We start from the raw sequence: 23,924 nt of genomic DNA on the forward strand, positions 1-23,924 counted from the left end.
AAGGCTTTTCTAAGTGACATGGTATGTTGATCTAAATGTTGATTAGGTATCATAATGACCCATTGTTCCTCTCATGTTTATTCTTAGAACTTAGTTTGTGTAATCAGTTTGTGTGGTAACCATAAATCACTAGAAGTGGTCCAATCCTCTAGGCCAGTGATTTGCAACTACTGAGGGGACATTTGCAAATGTGTGAAAGTGTTTGGGTTGCTATAAAGACTTGGTAGTGGAGGCATGCATGCCACCTACTTTGCAGGGGGAATCAGTACAATGAAAATTCGCCCTACCCAGTGTGCTATCAGTGCCTTTCATTGAGAAACACTGTGTAAGCCAGGCTACTTTAGGACAAAGTGTGTACTTTCATCCATTTTGAGGTATAGCCACATTTTAATTCCTCCTTCTGAGAAATCTTTCCATTTTGGTACGCGGGCTCTAATTACTACCAGGCTCCCTTTTGATCTGTATTGCTGCTTTAGTTTTTTGTTGTTACTATTTGTAAAGATCTCACATCATCACTGTGGATCATTCAAATCCAAGCATAAGAACTATATGTATTGTGTTCAAATCCCATTACCTAGAGACAACTGTTATTAATATTTTGGTTAATTCCATTCTAGAAATCTATTTACCTACATATGCTAATTTTTGAGAATGGGATGATATTATACAAATAAGGTACTCTGTATGACTGTTTTGTATTTATTCAGCAATCTGTTGTTGCCTTTCATACCTATGAGTGTTACCTTGAATGATTTCGAAAAGAACCAAAATCATACTGATTTTGAATCATATTTAATTTGTTCCTAGTTTCATTGTAAGCACAATATATAATCAGTATCTGTATACACATAGCTTTGTACCTTTATCTAATTATGTCTTTATATATTTAGCAAGGGATAAATGAATTGAAGAATAGAGATATCTATGTCTATCTTTGTCTACCTGTCTATCAGAGAGACACCAGCCCTCAAAAAGAAGATTCTAATTAACATTGTATCGAAAATGGTGTTCTGTTTATCTACACCTTTAGCAACATTAGGTACTCTTATGCTTTTCAGTTTTTTAGGTGTTTGCCAATTAGGTCAGTGATATTTACCTTCAAAATTTCTAAATTAATAGTGAAGTTGAATATTTTCTGATGCAATGATTGGCTTTTGTATTTCATGAATTACGATATACTTTCATTGGTGCACTGCTAAATTCTATGTCTTCAATGAGTTTTGGTACTTGCCAAAGTCACATGTGACTGTATAAGTCAATCCTATAGACCTTTTTCAGTTCTTCGTGCCCTCCTGGCAGTATTGCTGACCCTCCTATCATTCTTGAAATGTTTACTTTCTTCCCCTACATGAGACCATGTGTTTCTCTGAATGCCTCTTACCTGACTCTTGGGTTTCCATATTACTGCCCCCATATATCTGTTAAATTATCTGTATACTTTGCTTTGATGATCTCAAAGCGTCATTGACCATCTATATAAGGATGATCAGCAAATTTATATCTGTAGCTCAGATTTCATTCCTTCACTGTACCTCCATACATCTAAGAAGGTAAGGCCAAAGGTATGGTAAGACTTAGGAGCACAGCCAGTACAACCCCCAGGTACCTACCGAGGCCAGACCTTTGATACAATGAATAAACCCAGCCAGGCACATTCTTTTTATATAAATACTTTGTTTACTTATTGAGTATGGGAATTTTCTTAACACCTACCCCAAAATTTACCTTCTTCCATTGTTCTTAAAACAATAGTCATCTTGGTTTTTCAGTTGTGTTTTTTGAAGAGTAGATACAAGAAATATTTTTCTTTTCTTTTAACTTACATTTTGAGGAAAATAGCAGGCTCACCAAAATTTTAGAAAGGGTAATTAATTCTTTGTCCCAATATCAGAGGGAAAAAATTTTAATGCAAGCTGTAGCAATATTATTCATGTATAACATGTTTTGTATAAGAATACAATTTTTAAAACTTACCTCTAAAAGAAAAGACTATAGATTTAATTTCAATTATATAACTAACTTCTGTCAGATAGGAGTCATTAGCCTAGAGTTTTTAGAAGATTATCATCTTAATAAAATTTTGTTCCAGGTGGTTGTTTTCATTACAGAGGGCTAATTAAATCTTATGCATAAATTAATTGCCTGAAAATAGATTCCTGAAGGAGCTCACTTTTCTAAAAAGTAATTTGCTTATGAAATGGTATGCTGGAATCTGAAAAAGTTTGGCTAGGTGTAGCACTTTTCATCCAAAGATCTGAAATCACGAGTTAAATAAAGGCAGTTACATAAATGCATAAAGGAAGTAGCTGGTACAAGTGTATATTCTCCAAATATGTGTTGAGTATATGGAAGACATTAGTCTAACTTGGCTTATTCAAACCTTCTAGAATCCTACCCTAATTATAATGAAGTACAATCAGAAAACAAAAATACCTAGTATGGATTCTGTTCTTCTCATCAGCCAGTGTTTCTAATGGCCATGATTGAAACTTACAGGAGGAGCCTTTGAATGTAGAAAGTTGAGTCATAAGAAAAAAATGCATTCTTTTATGCTAGTACATTTATTCCATGATATTGTATAGGCCAAGGGGGAAAAAGACGATAGAGAATAAAATACACTTTCCTAGCCAACACAGCTGCCTGATGACCAAATGCAAATAGCGAGCAGTCGAAGTGTATACTGTTCAACCCTGCATGGATAATTGGGCTAGTGGAGGAGGGAACAGTTTTAATACCTACTCAAGTAGAAACCAACAAGGTCTAAGGGAGCCTGAGTAGCTCAGTCAGGTAAGCATCTGACTCCGGCTCAGGTCATGATCTTGCGGTTCATGGGTTCGAGCCCCATGTTGGGCTCTGTGCTGACAGCTCAGAGCCTGGAGCCCACTTTGGATTCTGTGTCTCCATCTCTCCCGCACTTGCGCTCTCTCTCTCTCTCTCTCTCTCTCTCTCTCTCTCTCAAAAATAAACAAACATTAAAAAAAAAGTTAAGAAACTAACAAGATCTACAAGAGCCAGGTTCTGGCCGGTCTCAGTGTTGGTGAAGTGGAGTCTGGCAAAATATCAAACCTAAAAAGTGAACTATGTCCTGATGTCAGAAACACCAGGAACTACATTGAGAATAAATGAGTCCAGACTTAGAATGTTAGGAGCCTGGTGAAGTCAAGGATCTAGAACAATAATCTCACACACTATGGTAGTAGTGTGAAATGGAACAACTAGCTTGCATTAGATTAGAAACATAAACATAACAACATATGTATCTACATGTACACCTCATCCTATCAATTTTTATGTGATTTTTAGATTTTACATCCACTTTTACTGTTTTCCTTGAGGTGCAGGAATTCATCTGCTCTGTAAATGTTCCTATCATTTCAGTATTGTCTTAACTGTAATTACCTTTGTCTTTTCAGCCCCTGGAGGAACACGCATAGATGACGGAGACAAGACCAAGATGACCAACCACTGTGTGTTTTCAGCAAATGAAGATCATGAAACCATCCGAAATTATGCTCAGGTAAAGCCCATCACTGAGAGATTGTTGTGCGAGGAGGGAGACATCTGAATAGGATTTAGGGAAACCTTAGGTTCAGAAATTCTACAGGCCACTTTTTCGGTAGAAATGTTAGAAAACCCTTGCACATATGAAAAGATACTCAATTGCATTCTTAGTAAGCAGTGGATATTAAAACTTAGCTAAGGTAGATTTATTTATATATATATATTTTTTTTTTTCTTTTCTTTTCTTTTTTGCCTCTCATCTGTACAGAACACAAGGAATCAGAGGCTCACATAAATTCTGGTGAGAGTATAAATTGGTCCAAACTTCAGGGAGAGCACTTTGGCACTATCTTTCCAAACTAAAACTGCACATTCCCTTTGACTTAGCAACTCCACGTCTAGGACTTCACTCTCAGATGTGCTTGCATATGTGTAGAATGACACATACACATACGATGGGAATTATCAGTGATGCTTGTAATAGTATCAAAGGTTGGAAACAGCATAGAAGTCTATCAGTAGAGTACTCATTAAAATTTTCTAATTCATATTAGATATGAATGTAGCTATTCATAGCTATATTAGCTATATTAGACTATCATGTAGCTATTAACAAGAAAGAGACAAGAAGATATTTGTAATATCTATGAGGGATTCATACCAGGATTAAATAAAAAAAATTGCAAGTCACTAGAGAAGAAGACAAGCTGCCTATTAGGAAGAGACGTAGGCATTTCAAAGAAGAGGAAACACAAGGCTCCCCCAAATCAGATGAAGACATAATCAAACCTACTAGTAATTAGGGAAATGGAAGTAAAATCATGATATCGTTTTGCATTTATTAGATTGGTAAAAAAATAAAATTAGAAGTCTTTAGGCCCTAATGAAGGTCTGGACATTGCAGGACTGTAGAATGGAGCAACCTAGTAAACGTTAACACTATAGAGCTGAACGTACATGCATCATGAGTAGCTGGTTCCTGTTCTATCACTGACTTGTGTTAACAACCAGTTGTTCTCAGCTAGACTACAAGGGCAAGTACTAGGACTCGAGTGATCAAATCAAATTTATTGGATCTCAATACCATTTATTCTTTTTCCTTATTGCATACTACTTCCCTGCCTGGGCCACTATTTCCTCATAAAGGGCAGCACTGTAATCTTTACTCTTGTACCCCATCTTGATCACATTAGGGGATAATCTAAACTAAAAGTTTTAGATGACAGTGTATTATGTGTATAGAAGAAAAAGGAATTAGGGGCACCTAAGTGGCTCAGTCAATTAAGCATCTGACTTTGGCTCAGGTCATGATCTCGCCTTTCGTGAGTTCGAGCCCCCACGTTGGGCTCTGTGCAGACAGCTCAGAGCCTGGAGCCTGCTTCAAATTCTGTGTCTCCCTGTCTCTCAGTCCTTCCCCCACTCACACACTCTCCCTCTCAACAATAAATAAACATTAAAAAAAGAGAGAGAGAAAGGAATTAGATTCAGAAATCGTTTTCAATTATAAAAATAATCAATATTTATAAAAATCTCTATTTAAATAAGAACACTTATTATTCTATTCAGGCTACCTTGACAAAATACCATAGACTGGGATTTCTATAAAACAATAGAATTTCATTATTCGCAGTTCAGAAGGCTGGGAAGTGTACATTTAAGATGCCAGCCAATTGGGTTCCTGGTATAGTCTCTCTTATGGCTCTTATAAGGCCATCCGTTCTATCAGGTTAGGGCCCTACCCTTATGACCTCATTTAACCACCTCCTAAAGTCTCTACTTGCAAATATAGTCACATTGGAAGTTAAGTGTTCAACATTTGAATTTAGTGGGAATACAAACATTCATTTCACTTAAATAAACAGCCTAGAATTCCACTGACACACTTACAAACCCTGTTTGTGGGTTCTAACTAGATGGGGTGGGGGGGAGGCAGTAATCCTTTATTACTATGAAGTTATACCAAGTTTTGCTTGTCTTCTAAAGACGTCTTTGTGTCCACCCAGAGTACAATGTGTCTGAGGTCTTCTCTCTCCATCGTATCCATGGTCTCTGTGATTATATGTCACCCCCTTCATTTCCTATTGCCTTTCTCTGCATCTCACAGGTTTAACATTATTGTGTTTTTATCAGCGTTATTTTTGGTTTCTCACATGTTATACTTTTGTTTGAATTTCTTTTATTGTTATGTACACATTTCCCCCCTTGTTATAACTCCTTTGAAATGCTTACAGTTCTTTTACAGTTATCTTTTTACTTAGGGCCATGTTGTGATTATGGTGAGTTTCTACACCTCCTATTGTCTTTTAAACTTGTTCACATAATATTGAGTGCTTCTGTTTTATGTTTAGGTCTTCAATAAACTCATCAGGAGATATAAGTATTTGGAAAAAGCATTTGAGGATGAAATGAAGAAGGTAAAAATTCAAATGTAATGCCTTACCTGTTTAAAGTAATGAAATGGAGGGGGATGAAAATAGTTCATTTACACCGATAGTGCAGAAGTGCCAGGGACATAGTAAGTTTTTTAAAAATGTTTGTTGAATGAATGAGTACAACAGGTCATTAGCTAATTGCTATAGGGGAAAATACACGATTAGCCTAGATTTTGTTCATTCATCTTTATGTAAGACCACATACTTTGCTCTATAGGAGTGGTTTTATAGCATCTGATCCTTGACCTTGCAGAGCTTAAAAATAAAAACTAGAGTTTCCAAATATGCAAGAAAAATAAATATATCAAGGGGGAAATCTAGATGTGGTGATTTAAGCAATTAAAGCATGTGAAGGAGTATATGGCACAACAGCTAATACCCAGTAAAATTCTTTAATTTTCACAAATACAGTCTGGCAAAGAGGATAAAAGCACATCTTGGGAGATAATCTGTGGGTGTAAGTCTCAGTGGTGTTTCTCACTGTAAAATAGCTGCGGTAAGATGCCATACCTTAGGATTGCTGTAGGAATCAATGAGATCACATATAAGGTACTGAATAGAGTAAGTGGCCTCTAGTAAGTAGCAAAATAAATAGTAGCACCTCATTAAAGAAGACCTCCTTTCTGTCATTGCAACATGTTCCCTCTTGAAATTTGTAACTCTTGTGTGTGTGTGTATGTAGCACTCACTACATTAACTTGTTACAGATTTGCAAGTTGCTTGATCATTATTTCCAATTTTAGATATCTGCTAAATTATAAACCAAGGGAATAAAGGAACCATAGCATCTACTTTACTACTTATTCGCTTCCCCATGTTCAATGCAGATCCATACATCATGAACATTTGACAGTAAAATCCCTTTTTAAAACAATTTGCATTCTCTATGACTCCATTTTCCCATTTCTTAAGAATAGTTCAGCATGGATACATAAAACTATATGTATAAAGATGTTTATCACAGTTTGGAGAAATAAGCTAAGTGTGCATTAATGGGAGACTGATTAATTAAATTCTGGTCTGTCCTTACCGTGGAATACTGTACAGTCATGTAAACAATGGAGTGTAACCACATGAATTGATTGGGGAAAATGTCCATGATAAATCGTTACGTGAAATAGGTGCGGAGCAGCCATTTGGTAGTTTAACTTCAGGCAAATTAGTTCATTTCTATCTGCCTCAGTTTACTTTTCTGTAAAGTGAAGATCAAGGCTGGTGTAAATTTCAATACACAGAAAGTATTCAGAAAAATAGCTGGTACCCTTGACAAGTTTCAGCTGTCATCAATGAATAATTCAGTAAAAACAATACATGTTCACGCATATAGTTATGTATATAATATATAGAGGTATATAAGTACATTTAAAAATCTGGAAGGACACATCAAATAGTTATTAATGAACACAATAACAGTTATTAATTCTAAGGAAGCGGGATTAGAGAGGAAATCACATTTTTATATTATTCTGTAGTGATAGATACTATTCTACTAGCATGTATTACTTCTATAAATATGAAAAAAAACTTAAATGGAAAAAAATGTCCATTACATTGCTAGGTGTCTAGAAAATAACAAGCACCTGATTAAACAGAGGAATTGATATAACAGGGAGGGAGAATGTAAAGCCTTTAAATGACATTTTACCACTTTTGTCTCATAATACCACTTATGCTTTTCTTAGCTCATTTGTAACTTGAAAATTTCCTTACTATTTTATTCACGTGATGTATATGTATGCTTCAAGAATGATTTATTTTTCATAGTATATCCATTTTAAAAGGAATATTCTGAAGTACAGGCAGCATCTGATTTTAATGTTGATTAACATAATTGATGAATGAGAATATGAATTTAAGAAAAAGATGTAACTTTTGCACTATTTTAATGAATGAGAGTATATTGATGGGCTTAAAAAGTAGTGTTTAATATTTTATTTTGGGAGCCATTTTTCATTGTTCACTTGAATCTGAATCATCTTTTCAATCAGAGGGAAAGGCCAGATTGATACAAAGTGTCTATGATTTTGTCAGTTCTTTTACTGTGTCCCATTCCTGGTATTCCCTGGAGCTTTACACACTGATACTCTCATTCCCTCCATGTTTTTTTATGAACTTTGAAGGTGGCTTTGTTTTTAATTCACTGACACTTTAATAGGCATAACCTGGGAGTGAAATGGACTAGTTTGATTCCAGTTCTGCCACTTACTCATTACTCATAATACAAATATTTAGACTCACATAACTTCTCTGTAATGTAATAATCCTTTAACTGTCAAGGATAGTAAGTTAATATTGCCCTACCGCACTGTACAGAGTTAATGGCATTTCATTGGTGCAAAGCAATGAGAAAGTGAGCAAGGCCCCAGTAGTGATATTGAGCCCCGGGGATCTGAGTAACATGCCTAAGAACTGATGAACTAGAGAAAATAGCCTGGAATAGAGTCAGAGGAATGCAGGGGGGGGGGGGGGGGGGGAGGGGGGTAGCCTTAAGAAAGAGGAGGGTACTCCACATGACTGAGAACTCATAGAATGAAAAATGGGAAATGGGGTATAATCACCTTTGCTTTGGTTCTCCTTTAACCATCCTGAGGTTGCTACTTTCTCAATTGCCCCCTCTGAAATTGCTCTTTCCAACTCGCATCAGAGGGCTTTTCTTTCTTAAGAGGCTTTGTCATATCCTCCATTACCTCATCACCAGGGCTGCTAAGACTACATGCTCTAAGAAATACTGAGTTTGAATCTTGTTATTTTAGAAAGAGCAGCAGAAACTTAGAAAACCCCTTTCTCATGCAACAGTCTTGTTTTAAAGAATATTATATGCTCTGAACTCAGAAAAATATATGCTGATGTCAAAGCTTAGTGACTTTCCCTGTTTTTTTGTGTGTGGTACGATGTAACAAACCCCAAGAAAATGGGTAGCTATAGTATGGGGACAAGGGCATCCCAACACTGAAAAATATGAAGGACAATAATATATTTCAGTAAATGTTCTGCTCATTATGTAAAACTTACCCTTTCTTCTGTACAAAGTCCAATGTAAATTTTTTATATAACCTATTCACACCATTCTCCATATGTCTCTTTTTGTTCCCGTGGATGTTATCTATAGCTACGCGTAAATGAACTTGGAAGCAAGGAACTGTGCCTGAGAAAGTCACTTTCCTTAGCATCCAGTTTATAAGTGAGCACGCGCATGTGTTTCTGATGGGTAATACTTGCGCTGTGCGTACGACCGACTCGTTGTCTGCCATTCAGCCATGCATGTACCTTGTCTGTTATTTTCCTACCTTAGTCCTTTGCTTTATAGACCTGGTTTCTTTTGTTTGACCCACAGCTTCTCCTCTTCCTTAAAGCCTTTTCCGAAACAGAGCAGACAAAGTTGGCGATGCTGTCGGGGATCCTGCTGGGCAACGGCACCCTTCCCGCCACCATCCTCACCAGTCTGTTCACCGACAGCTTAGTCAAAGAAGGTAATGATGCTTGCGTTTTCTTACCTGTCATGTGTCAAAAGACAAGTAAAGCCACAGGTGATTAGAAAAGTACCGGCAACTCCTCTTAGTGTTCTCTTCTACCCACCCATCATCTGTATGAGCGAATGTGTGTGTATCTCTAAACAATAAGAATCGTACATGTTTACTGGAGGAAACTGGAAGAAAAAATATGCACACTTGTACAAAGACAAAAACTATTAGTGAACTGAATTTCAGGGTGTAAGGCTTAATGCCTGGATCAAATACCCTGAAGTGGATGTCGTCCAAACTGTTTCTCTCAATGTAGTTGCCACTGGCATATTTTGTTGGGAGAATGCTTCATTGTACTTTGTGGGGCATTTAAACTGCCAGGCTCTAGCACCCACCTCTATTTAGTGTAATGAAAAAAGGCCCCTTCATGTTCCCAAATGCCCCCCCACCAGACTGTTATTTCGCTGGTTAGGACCGTTCTTCTAAACCGTTACCTCTCAAAGTCTTGTGTTCGATGTTCATTTTGATCCCATTTTTAAGATATTCATTATCTCAGTTTTAGAAAGAAGTCCAGATGGTGGCATCGAAGTCTTGCTTTAATTTTAAGGCAGTAAGAGTTTGATAGGCATATATACAATCACTTGGTTATGGAATAAAACAAAAGTGGGCTCTTGGAGGAGGATAATGATATTCGAGTTATAATGCAACACAAAACAAAGAGTTATTTTTTCCTTAAAAATAAAAGAGCTTTTGTGAACACATCTGTTTCTTCTTAGAACTTAGTTTCTCTCCTACAAATGTTGAAGTCCCAGCCTCGTTCATGCCTGCAGTGAAATGGATTGTAGTTTTCTTGTAGCTGAGAAAAGAATAGTAAATTGCGAGTCGAGTGATCTTAGAGATTTTCTATAGTTTTGGGCTTAATATAGCTCAGATTTATGACAGTTCAGATTCTGTGATTTATGTGAGCCATTTTACCCTCAGAAAAACACAAGATAACATGTAAACAGTAAATGTTAATTATGTTAGATTTCCCTAGCCTTCATAACAGAAAATAATTGTCTTTCTGGTTATATTAAAATCCTAAGTGATTTCTACAAATTCCTCAAATAATTTGATGGACAATGATGAAGCAAATATAAAATATTAATGATTATAAAATTTAGATAGTGGGTGTAAGTAACTAACAGTGTTTACAGTTCGAAACACCTGTTTTATTGTCCTAGCCATAGTGGGTTTTTGGGGTTTTTTTTGTGGGGTGTGTGTGTGTGTTTGTTTTGTGTGTGTGTGTGTGTGTGTTTTGTTTTGTTTTGTTTTGTTTTACTCGTTCCTCTGCTCATTCAAGTGAAGAAATTTGGGCAAAGTTTGTGTTTGTATAAATGATACATTGATTGAATGCTCTTACTTGGAACTAACTAGAAGATGGAACTCAAATTGCTGTATAAGAAATTTTGTTCCATATAAGAACCTTTATTTCTTATGTCCAAAACAATAATATTCACGTCTTGGATATTTTCTCCTGTTATTTCTCACTACCAATCATAGCATTATCAACTTTATTCCAAGTATGGTTTCCCTGGTCATTATACGATGTCTGCTGGTACAGTTATGGGACATCCTTTCTTGTTTAGATTCAGTGGGAGAGTACTTCTCAACATAGAATAATTTATCATGCCTTCAGCTGATTGGCCACCATAGGCCACATGACTAGTTTTGGCCCAGTAGCAGTTGCCAGGGAGGCACCCTGGGCAGATGGGCTTAAAGCGAGGACTCTCGACTAATCATTGCAGAAGGAAATGGTACCAGGACTTAGACTTGAAGTCACCTGGCCTATGCAAAATAGAAATTCTCTTAGGAAAAAAAGGGGGTGTGAGGGATTGAGGCTGCAACAGTGAAGACTTCAGAAAAAATCAGTTCAATATTTCAGCTGCATTTTAACTTGGAAATTTAATAAATGTAACATTAACTTGGAAATTTGTAGTGTTCACAGAGGAACTGTCTTCTAGCTATCTAATTACTTATATTTGGAAATAAATCCTAATGTCAATATGGATATGTAATTGAGTGGTTTTCTGATTAACATTAGCTCTTTTAGTAATCTCTTTTAAAATATCTAGAAAAGACTTCAGTTTGAAACAGCATCTGTATTTTTATAGCTTGACTCATGAGGGTTTTTTTTGATTTTTTAATTTTTTTTAACATTTATTCATTTTTGAGAGTGAAAGAGACAGAGCATGAGCAGGGGAGGGGCAGAGAGAGAAGGAGACACAGAATCAGAAGCAGGCTCCAGGCTCTGAGCTGTCAGCCCAGAGCCCAACGCGGGGCTTGAACTCACGGACTATGAGATCATGACCTGAGCCGAAGTCGGACACCCAACCGACTGAGCTACCCAGGCACCCCATCATGAGTTTTTTTTGTTTTTTTTTTAATGCTTTTTACAAGAAATAAACTTACAAAGTAAATATTGCCTGTGCATCTATAGCTTTATTTATATCTTTCACTATTAATGCATTTTGCCTAGTATCATTTATCAGCATGTTAATTAATGTGCTGCCATTTCATTTTTATGTCTCAAGATTTAGTTGTTATACCTCAGGATCACTGTTATAGACATGAAATACTGGTGAACCACAGGTGAAAGAGAAGCAAAAACAAAACAAACAAAAAAACTAGAGAATATTGGGCTTTCAATCTGTTTTGAACCAAGGTAAAAATAAAGACACGGTTATTCCAGGTTGGAATTAAGGAGTCTCACTTTGAAAAATGTTTTAACTGTTTTTCCTTTTCTTTTGAGTAATGGAAACAGAACTGTGCCTAAAGAGCTATCCATTTTTCCTCTGTACCAAATCACGTCTTTGAGCAGCAGACTCCTTTCAGGAAACCTAGTGAGCAGCTTGCCCCTGTCTGTCAATTACCGGTGTTTTTGCTTATTAAAAGAATTCAACTCTCACTGTTTCTTTTTCTGTTTTTTTTAAACAGGCATTGCAGCCTCATTTGCGGTCAAGCTTTTTAAAGCATGGATGGCAGAAAAAGATGCCAACTCTGTTACCTCTTCTTTGAGAAAAGCCAACTTAGATAAGAGGCTGCTTGTAAGTATTGTCTAGATAAGGGGTTGATGTTTCTGTCGTGGCTTTGGCAATGCAAGACTGAAGTGCTTAGGTCTGTGTTAAATCAGAGCATGGTCCCTTTTATTTCTGTATTACTGGCAGAGGGAAATTAATTCCATTTTAACATTTATCATATAAATGAATGGAATCAGAAAATTAAAGAGTCATAGGGTCTATTGTGATTTTCGGATCTGGATATTTGTTGAGATTATGTTAACATTGATCAGAATTAACCTTTTTTTTTTTTTTTTTTTTTTTTGTAACTAGTAAGTATGCAGATTTAACGTTGCGATATGATAAAGTGCCATCAGTCTAATTAAACATTTCTGATGTGTTAGTTTGGAGATGGGTGACACCAATCTCACATACTTATTAATGTGTTAACAGAATAAGAGTTTAAACAGAATTCCTTGTTTATACCAAGACACCATGGAAATGACTTAGCTATTTAAGAAAGCAAACAAATTTGTTATGGTTGATTTGAAGCTCCCACTATCATAGTTGCTTGATTATGTTTTTTATTTCTCTTTCTTTGTGGTTTTCAAAAACAAATGAAGAGAAATATTTTGTTCTTAATATTTCTATCTACTCCCTACAATTTCTTTCTGCTAGAAGTCACACATGTGCAGAAGACAGAGATTTCTCCGAGTGACATTGCTCTTCTAGTCTAGGACAAAGTCTAAAATTGAAAGACGCCCCTTGGGGCGCCTGCCTGGGTGGCTCAGTCGGTTGAGCGTCCGACTTCGGCTCAGGTCATGATCTCGCAGTTCATGGGTTTGAGCCCTGCTTTGGGCTCTGTGCTGACAGCTCAGAGCCTGGAGGCCGCTTCCGATCTGTGTCTCTCACTGTCTCTGCCCCTCCCTGTCTTGCACTCAGTTTCTCTCTCTCTCTCTCTCTCTCTCTCAAATATAAATAAACATTAAAAAAATTTAAAAAAAAAAAGAAAGAAAGAAAGACACCCTTGCCATCTTCTCTTCACCTTTTCTCTCGGTTTTCACTTCCACTGTGTTTTAGTGTGCAATTCTGTCTGTCAGTCCAAGGGATTACTGTAAAATGGGCTCCTCCCCTCAGAAAACCTGAGAATAATTTTAACTGTAAATGCTTTTATTCTCTATCTCTTCAAGTTCCTTTGTCTCTTGAAATTTACCTTCAAATAGCCCTTTGGGTATTTCAAGTCTTTAGACTATGATAAAGACCAACGATTAACTAGATGATCATCTAGTTGATTTCTGCCGATAATTATTTTCATTCAGCCTATGTTTCTGTGCCAGACATGCTCCAAGAAGCTATGGAGCCAAGAGAGAACAGGAAGGAAAAGTTCCCTGCCCTCATAGCAACTTACTTTCTCCTGGACTTAGGGCACATCCTTGTGTACAGAAAGAGGAATCATAAAAGATAAGTGAATAGGTTGCCAAGCAGGGTGGAAGTTCATATGAAGGCAACGTATTCTCATCCTTGAGTCTGTGGATTAACTGTATCTGGGCTAGATCCCTCCGTGATCTATACACCTTTTCATTCCGGGACCTAGCCTGCAGGAACACTTCCCATGCAAGCCATTCTGTCCTTATGGGAAAGGGCAGAAACACGGGAGACTGAAGTAAACCCCTCCAGTGCAGTCAAAGCTTACCTTCTGCTGGCCAAAAGTCAGAGTGAAGCCTGGCACTGGAGTAGGAAAGTTCATTCTGTCACAGCTTACTGTTCCACCCTTGCAGGCAGACACAGCAAGGAGGGACTTTAATACTCATTTAAAGAGAGGGGGCACATGACTGGTAATAAAGATACAGTCTGTTACGGTTTGCCACAAAAGACTCAGGTTTATTTGTTTGTTTGTTTTTAAGTTTATTTTGAAAGAGAGAAAGGGAAAAGAAGGGGAGGGGCACAGAGGATCTCAAGCAGGCTCCGTGCTGATAGCAGAGAGCCCAAACTCACGAACGGCGAGATCACGACCTGAGCCAAAGTCAGACACTTAGCCAACTAAGCAACCCAGGTGCCCAAGACACAATTATCTCTTAAGGCATCGTTCCTCAAAGATGCCCATGGCAGAGCTTGGTTAACTTAATTAGGTCACTTCATAGATTTATTCTTAAAGTGTCTTTCCTTTTTGAGGAATACATCATTTAACTGTTCCTACTTGGTTTCTATGTCTGCATATATTTTGGGTACGAGAAGCACAGGTAGAAGTTTCTAGCAGAAACACTATAAGCTCCATGAGGACAAGGTAATCCTCTGTGGAGCCTACCTGCTTGATATTTGCTAACTCAGTGAATGAACGAGAAGCTAGAGGGTCAATTTCACCATCAAGGAGGAAATTTTTATTTATTTAACACATACAACAAAATTCTCTCTGGCCGTACTAGTACATTTTAGGGGAAAAGAAGCATATCTCAAAGTTTGCAGTTACCCGTTTCTGTAATACAGAAGCAAGAAAAACACCAACTCTGAAAAGAGGGGATGGGAGGCAACAGACTAAATCAACCATTGATTAGGAAACCATTAAGTAGGAAAACTCTAAGGAATATCAGAGTAGGAGGCAGTTTTCAGTGGCAGAGGAAGATCTCTCTGATAAGGTGACTTTTTTTTTAACTGTTTTATTTATTTTGGAGAGCACAAGCTGGGGAGGGGCAGAGAAAGAGGGGGACAGATGATCTGAAGCAGGCTCTGCCCTGACAGCAGCAATCCCAATGGGGGGCTCGAACTCATGAACCATGAGATTATGGCCTGAGACAAAGCCAGACACTTAACTGACTGAGCCACCCAGCTGCCCCAAGGTGACATTTGTGTAAAGACTTGAAGGAGTTGAGGAGTGAGCTTTATAGATATCTCCAGAAGAGTTTTCCAGGCAAAGGGAACAGAATGCAAAGACTTTGGGGGCATGCCATGTTGGGGACAGCAGTGGGGAGTGTTTGGTAAGAACAAAAGTATAGATCAGCATGGAGACATAGCAGGTCCCATATCATCTAGGAACTTTGGCTTTTATTCTCAGTAAAATGGAAAGCTTTGTGGAAGTTGGAAAACTCTGGCTTTGCTTTGAATAGACTCAGAAGCAAGAGCAGAAGCAGGGAGACCTTAATCTAGGGATGAGGTGATGGAGATTTGTGCCTGGGTAGGGTTTTTCTGACTAATGCAAACCATGCTCCAAGCCAGTAAATATCATGATAGGACTTAGACTGACTTTACTTCAGCTTAATCTGAATAATAATCCTCACTGTCTTAAATGTGTCATTTATAAGGACTTTGAATATAGTTCATAAATAAACCCCCAGGAATATGTTTGATATATTCCTCTGAACATAACTTTAGATCAAACTTTGCAGTCACATTGTTCCTAAATTGAATACTCAATGTTGGCACGGAGTAATGGAATAATTACCGGCTATGGGCATAGTCTGCTATGTCCTTAAATATACCTGACTACATAATTTGGGTCAAGCTGTTTAGCCTTGTTGAGACTTAATCTATCCTCTATAAGAGTTTTTACTTTATGTAATTTTCAGGAAAATAGCCACATTTTGATTCCTAGAAGAAAATCAAAATTAAATTCATTCCCCAAATCCCAAATTTGTTAGACCTTTTGAATGCTAGAACTAATGTCAGTGACTAAATTTCAGTCTGATGTGAAATGTTTGTTTTACCATGAATGCGTTTAATAGCTGCTCCCACCAACTCTTCTGACATTTTGAAACTCCTAACTCAACAGGGGAAGTTATGATACAGAGACTGTTGAAATTTGAGTCATGTCATAGAAGCCTTTGGCTATGTCCCTCTACATGGTAGCAAAACTATTAGAGATTTTTCTACTGAGATTTTTACTAGAGGCATATAGCTATCAACCATATATGTGCAAATCTAACCACCATAAAAATTTGGATCTACTTTTTAGACTGCAGCAGTCTGAAAAATGTGAAAGCTTTGAAAATTGCCTTAATATCTTAGCTGGGTGTTGAAGTCACACAGGATTAGAATATGACTAAGTGTTACTGGGACTTTTCCAAGCTGTGTAAGGTAAAATGGAAATGAGGTAAAAATATGCAAGCAGCCATGGTGTATTGCTCTTTAAAAATTTCCAACAGAATTATGTAATGAACTGAAGAGTTGGGAGGGTGGGTTTAGATTAGATCTTCCTGTTACTTAATTTAGAGCCACCACCATTAACAGATATCACAAAAATTCTCTTTAGCTCCAAGCTAGTATTAGACTAATAGCAGCATTTTCTCAGATTGTGAATAGAAGTTCTTGAGATAATAGTCAGTACTCTTTCCTAATATTACCTCATGTCATCTCAGCATTATTAAAACTGACTTTTGGGGCACCTGGGTGGCTCAGGCCATGATCCTAGGGTCATGAGATTCAGTCCTGCATCAGGCTCTGCGCTGAACGTGGAGTTTGCTTAAGATTCTCTCTCTTTTCTCTCTCTCTCCCCGCCCCCAACTCGTGCACTCTCTCCCAAATATATATATACTATACATACGTATATATGTATGTATGTATGTATGTATAGTATATATATCAGAAAAACCTGACTTTTGTCCATTAACTTGTAAGTTACGTTATTTACATTTAATTTAGCAAGTTCACTTCTGTATTCATATATGCTATACTTTGAGTAAAGTGAAAGAAAAAGTAAATAATGGTTCAAAATAGGTGAAGCTAGTTTATATAAGTTGATTAGCATTTTTTTCTTTCTCTGTAAACCTGTCCAATTTAGAAGGTGCTTAGCAAATGCTCCAGAAAGATACCCAAGATTCATTCATTTGAAAATCATTCTTTGTTCTGTTCTTCCCAGTGTGTGAGATAATCTAAGTGCCATTCTAATATGAAAAGTTTGTCCTTTATTGCTTGCTGACATTTGAATAGTTTGTTGTGAAACGGTCTTTTTCCTTTTGTCTTCAAGGAACTCTTTCCAGTTAACAGGCAGAGCGTGGATCATTTTGCTAAATACTTCACTGACGCAGGCCTGAAGGAGCTTTCCGACTTCCTCCGAGTCCAGCAGTCCCTGGGCACCAGGAAGGAACTGCAGAAGGAGCTCCAGGAGCGTCTTTCTCAGGAATGCCCAATCAAGGAGGTGGGGACCTGGACTTATTAGATCACTGCAGAACACACGAATGAGAGGATTAACATCGAAGAGCATAGGCTGGACCTTCCTTAAGAAGACCCACCTTTGTTTACTGCTTGGAACTTAATGTACCTGTTCATACCATCTCAATTGCAAAGTGTTGATTCAGAATCCTCTGGCATATTCCAGAAATTAATGGTTATTTCCACACAAGTGATTTATTTTATCACACTACTGTGATTAATGAAATATTTTAGTCTGTCGAATAGATTTGCCATCTACTGTCAGTTATGCACCATTTATGGTGGTTTTTCCATTTCATCACAGATAATATAATATGGTTAAGTATATGATTAGTGTTTGAAATCAACACTATGTATTGCGTGCGTCACTGGGTATGAATATATAGGGTTTTGTTTTTTTTTTTTTAATTTTAAGACAAAAATTTTTGATGGTTTTTGAATTCGTAGCATGGGAAAAGACCAGTTGAACCAATGGCTTGTTTGATCATAGTCACAATAACTGCATATCCCTATAATATAAATACTACATTTTTTATAATAATAGTTCATGTAGCTATCGCTGTGTCTTTTTAAATTTTTAAAAAATTCCTGCCTGAGGAAAACTTCCCATGTGAACTTTAACAACTTTTATGTGACAATCCAAAAATTAAATGAAGTCCTTTCTTTTTGCCATTTACTTCTGAGTCCCAAACCCTTACCACTGTATGTGCCCTAAGCCCCACATGGGACCTTACATGGCTTAAGACTAGAGAATTCCAGACCGATGCTATCCAGCAGATGGAGGTGTTGGAACAAAAAATATTTCTAAGTCTCATGGCAGTAAGGTCAGCATTATAGTCAGTAACATTTCTCCAAGCAAGACCTTGTGATTTTCCATGAGGTGGAAAAAAAAAGCAAACCCAAAAAACGCTGTGATGCTTCTAGATGCAGAGATGTCGCCTGTCTTTGCATCTTTCTCTGCCCAGCGCAGTCTCTGGGAATTAACCAGAGCTTCTTAACCCATTCCTGATACCTCTGCAACCCAGGCCAACAGGAAAGAAAAGAATGTATTTTCACTAAAAAGGGGCAATGAGGGAAGTGGTAGTTGTGTTATTCACCAAGTCATAGTGTACTTGAGGTATAGATTGTGGTGTTTTATCACTTTTGAGGACGTAACCTCAATTTGTGGTTGTATTTCAAAAGGAAAAGTTTTTTTTTCCTGACAAGTGTGATATAAAATACATTAGGCTAGGCAGACCTTTTATTCCATACTGTCAGATTTGAGGATAAATTGCATATCAAACATAATTTTAAGGGGAAAATAACCTGTCCAGTGTTGCTGCATTAATATGTATCATATAAAAAATGGCTTTGGCACTTCACAGCTTATTTTCATGGCTCATGAGAGTCTAAAGTAATAATTAAGAATGAATTGTGGTAAATCGACTTGTACAAACCCAAAAGCGTTATTCATCTAGAGGTTTAAAGTTGTGAGTTGGAGGTAAAGATTCACAGCTCCGTGAGCTAATTTCAAACCCAGAGAGTCAAACCAGCTCAAGTCGTCTGTTCTGCTGGACCCAAAGGGGTGCTGCATGTAAAAGAATAACTTCTAAGAAACAAAGATTCCCTCTCACTTCCTATTATCCAGCAGCTCCTGGCCAGAGATAAGCCTATTAATTTTGGAACTAAAAATAAATCTGCTTTGAGAACAAATCATTGTGTTTTTCCTCCCTCTTGTAATCTGAGAGTATGTACTGGGAAGGGAGGGGCTGAGCAGAATATTTATCCACCCAAAGCCTTTTACTGACCAGGCATGGTGACAGGGAAACTGCCATCTGCCTGTTAACTCTCTGACCCCTTTTTCCATGAAATGTAGGTGGTGCTCTATGTTAAGGAAGAAATGAAGAGGAATGATCTTCCGGAAACAGCAGTGATTGGACTTCTGTGGACCTGTATAATGAATGCTGTTGAATGGAACAAGAAGGAAGAACTCGTTGCAGAGCAGGCCCTTAAGCATCTGAAGGTACGGGATCAACAGGAAACAGTCTTGGCCACAGACCAAATGTAGCCCTTAACTGTATGATATGTGGGTTCTAACTGCCATTCACCCAGGTTTGGGCCAAAGGCATTATTTCCCGTCTAAGAGTAAAGTCTTACTAAACACAATGTCAGAAAACACACAGAATAATTAAAGTTAAAGAGAAATATGGTCTAACTGTATTGGTTTCCTTTTACATGACAAAAATTCCTGGTAATATTTTTGTTTAAGTAAACTACAAAATGGTATTAGAATTTGAAAAGTTTCTACTCCTGAAACCAGTATTGTACTGTATGTTAACTAAATAGCATTTAAATAAAAATTCCAAAACATTTGAAAAGTATCTGAGTGGTGGAAGAGATCAACTGATTGTGTAAATAGCATGTTTTTGAGCAAGGATAAATGTTTTTGCTTTCATTAATTGTCTTCTCCCTATAAAACTATATTAAGATGAATGAAAGACATATCTTCCTTCAGAGTTTACATTTGAATTGGGAAGTCAAAGACTACCTAGTAGAGGGGCACCTGGTTAGCTCAGTTGGTTGAGCATCCATCTCTTGATTTCACCTCAGGTCATGATCTCATGGTTCATGGGATCAAGCCCCACCTCGGGCTCTGCACTGACAGCACAGAGTCTGCTTGGGATTCTCTCTCTCCCTCTCTCTTTGCCCCTCCCCTCCTCACATGCACACACTCTTTCCTTCTCTCAAGATATAAATAAATGTAAAATAAAAAGACTGCCTAGTGGAAACTAGGTAGCATACAAATTAAAGATAATCCTTTGTGTTTAGAACAGAGGAGTGAGTGAAATCTGCAGGTTAAGTTGATCAGGGAAAGCTCCTTGGAGGAGATTTGTGTTGAAATGAGAAAATGTTGGGTCAACATCAGTGACTAGAAGCCAAGGACAATTAGGACAAAGGGAACAATAGGAACTAAGCCATAAAGATGACCTGTGAGGGTGTCTGGGATGTCTAGGGAAAGAACTCCACACTCCACCAGTACTAAATGTGGCCACCCCAAGACCTCACTCTGCCTCCTTTTCATAGTGCCCTTTAAACAGCAGCATAAGTTACCTTTAATAGTGTCAGAATTTTATTTGGTCTCTTTTAGTGGGTACATTGAGAGAAATCTGATAAGATGCTGGCCTAAAAAATTAATTTTGATTGGACACAATGTTCTAATGAGATAACCCTTAAAGTGAAAGCTTCCTAAAGAAATCTCCAGATTTCTGTTGTGTTTCAAGTATTGTCTCTGTACCTTCCAAGAAAGTTAATGGTTGGTTTTACTCCCCACTTGTATTTCAGCAATACGCTCCACTCCTGGCTGTGTTCAGCTCCCAAGGCCAGTCAGAGCTGATCCTCCTCCAGAAGGTTCAAGAATACTGTTATGACAACATCCATTTCATGAAAGCTTTTCAGAAGATCGTGGTTCTCTTTTATAAAGGTATCTATCCATGTTGCCCTACCGCTCTGTTTCCCTGTTTTGTTGAAGATCTTTGAGGGCCAGCGCAAGGGCTAAGGCAGAGGGAGACATGGGATTCATGCTAAACTTTGTAAGTTTTAGTGAGACAGCCGTATTATGTTAGAAGAGAGAAAGTGTATATGCCACATATTCATGGTCTCAAGAACCAGCCTGATGAAGCCCCTGGGCACATTGCCAGAAGACTACTGATAAACCGGTTATTATTTTGTGGGAGGGTGGGGGGGTGGTGAAAAAGACTGTAATAACAGAAAGTAATTAGGTCTATTTTTGAATTGTAAGAATTAGCTCTAATAACTATAATTACCAAAGTCTGCCTATAGTATATTGAGATCTTCTCAGATGCCATAAAGCTGACTAAAATTATTGAAATAATTAGCTTTTTACTTTGTATTTTAATTATTTGGCCCAGCCATGCTCCTGTTTTTGAAGGAAATGACTATTTTTAGATTTCCCTTTACTGTCTTTTCATTATATTTGTAAGGATTAGGTTGTCATGGCAACTGGCACTGCCTTCAATAAATGAATGCTATTAGGGTTTTAACTGATCTCCATCTCTATACCTACAGTATATAAAAAATAATCTTGGACTATTCTTTGGTCTGAGTTCATGTAGTTTTATGGGGGAGGAGGGAAGAACACTTAGGAAATAACACATTTTGAACATTATAAAATGTTTGGTAGAAGGTACGGCAATCTTAAATGGCAATTTAATATAGAAAGAAAAAGTAAAGTACAAATTAACATCAGCCAAATCTTTCTTTTCCTTTTGATGTGTTCTTAAATTTGTCTACTTTTTTAATGTGTATTTTGAGAGAGAGAGAGAGCGAACAAGCAAATTGGGGAGGGCGGGAGAGAGAGAGGGACGCAGAGGATCCAAAGTAGGCTCTCTGCTGTCAGCAGGGCTCAACCTCGTGAACTGTGAGATCATGACCTGAGCCAAAGTCCAGTGCTCAACCAACTGAGCCACTGAGGTACCTCTTACATTTGTCTATCTTGTATGATCATTTGGGCGAATTAGTATAAAAATTTTACATTATTTATTAATGACTATTTTATAGATGTTAATGGTACTTCACAGAGTCTTAACTGGCCGTTGAGATTCTTCAGATGGATATATATCTTGCCCCAGGTGTTTGGGTGATATTTTACTTTCTCAGCATTAAGGTATTCGGCACAATCTTTATTATATCAGTAGGAGAAAGTACTGACTGCTAAGTCTCATTTGAAGTAATTTGAGTTTTCCTCCGGCCAGATCCAAGTTAGGTCCTCTTGGACATGGTCATGAGAGTCAACATCCTAAAACTAGGGCGTAAATGGTCTCCATGGTTACCCATCAGAACCAAATCTGCAGATCATATTGCTAGCCCACCTTCTTTAGCAGCCAAGGAGAAGCCATGCCCATCTAGCCTATGGCCATTCTGTCCAGACGCACCATAGCAGACTCCACTGTAAACAGGTAGAGAGACCTCTGAAATTTGTTTCCCATTTGCTTTGTGAGTGGCTAGTATTTTCCACTACAGAAAAGCGAACTGTTTTATAAACTAGTGCCTAAGCCCACAATTTGCTTTCTTGTCATTTAATAGCTAACCCAACCAGTGTCTCTAACCAAATCTTTTTGTAACTGAAACATATGTGTTGGAGCTTTATCTGTAGGAGCACCTCATTTTATTATTGAACTTATTCACCAAAACAAACAAACAAAAAAACCCTACTTTTTTGTCAGTAATGGCATCTATTAAAACACTTTTCCACATTTCTCATTTTAACCATCAGTGTCAACATCCTTCCCCGTTGACCTCCTTTTAACAACTACTGACAAAACCAGTTGCTTTCAGTTATTTCCTCTTGTTCGGCCCCATATGCTAAGGAACAGTGACCAGAAATGATAAAATAACCAAGAAATGGGTACCAAAAAGTAAAAAAGGAGAAGAATAAACTCTTCCTTAGGCCATTGATAGCTAGGTGGTCACTTTTTAAATAATCAAAAGTTAGTAAGGTCTGTGGAAACTATGAGCAGACCCACGGGAACATAGGAAGGTGTCAACGTCAATTTTATTCTGACCTCGTTCTTTTTGTAAATGAAATCAGGAAACTGTAAAGTGAAGACTGAAAATAAATCATTGAGAAGTTAAAACTAAATGTTATTTTCTAAGTAATTTCATAATTTCGCACAAAATTATATATCTAGTCTTTTTCTGAAAGAAGTAATTATATATATATTTTTTTTCTTGGAAACATGGAATCCCCGAGGAGCGATTATTCCATCCCATTTTTTAAGAGAGTTATGGTGTTTACCTTCTTACCTTTTTTGGATAGTGGTCTTTTATTTGACCTAATTTTATCCAACAAATATCTGGGCACCAGGAGACATATGTTATTTGTTTTTACAAGGATTTGGATGTCCTTGTTCTGTATTTAATACACCTGGAAAGGCTTGATGAACAGTGTTATGTATTAAAGCCCTCTTTTCCTAGCGCTATAACACATATGAATCACCTGGAGAGCTTGTTAAAACACAGATTCCCCAGGGATTTGGGTTCTTTTTAATTTTTTAATGTTTCTTTTTGAGAGAGAGAGCATGAGCAGGGGAGGGGCAGAGAGAGAGGGAGACACAGAATCTGAAGCAGGCTCCAGGCTCTGAACTGGCAGCATGTAGCCCGATACAGGGCTCGAAATTATGAACCAGGAGATCATGACCTGAGCCGAAGTCAGACACTTAACTGACTGAGCCAACCTTTGGGGATTCAGGTTCTGAAGGTGGGTCCAGGGTTGGGCCCACAAATTTGCATTTTGAGAAATTTCCAGGTGATGCTGTGACTGTTGGTCAGGACCACTTGTCTGATGGGTCATT

The 23,924-nt window shown here is 37.6% G+C and overlaps 1 protein-coding gene across 2 annotated transcripts in view; it reads left to right on the forward strand.

The window, feature by feature from the left end:
- Positions 1-23,924, forward strand: part of BZW2 (basic leucine zipper and W2 domains 2) — a 62,522-nt gene that overhangs the window by 32,193 nt on the left and 6,405 nt on the right. For both annotated transcript variants that reach the window (XM_019443515.2, XM_019443514.2), the window contains exons 4-10: positions 3,414-3,517; positions 5,850-5,915; positions 9,268-9,403; positions 12,371-12,480; positions 17,390-17,560; positions 19,430-19,576; positions 20,896-21,034. In XM_019443515.2, the coding sequence (XP_019299060.1) occupies positions 3,414-3,517; positions 5,850-5,915; positions 9,268-9,403; positions 12,371-12,480; positions 17,390-17,560; positions 19,430-19,576; positions 20,896-21,034 (873 nt within the window). The remainder of the gene's footprint in view (positions 1-3,413; positions 3,518-5,849; positions 5,916-9,267; positions 9,404-12,370; positions 12,481-17,389; positions 17,561-19,429; positions 19,577-20,895; positions 21,035-23,924) is intronic.

The sequence above is a fragment of the Panthera pardus genome, unplaced genomic scaffold (assembly GCF_024362965.1).
Source record: "Panthera pardus isolate Hobbes unplaced genomic scaffold, ASM2436296v1 HiC_scaffold_8, whole genome shotgun sequence".
Lineage (NCBI taxonomy): Eukaryota > Metazoa > Chordata > Mammalia > Carnivora > Felidae > Panthera > Panthera pardus.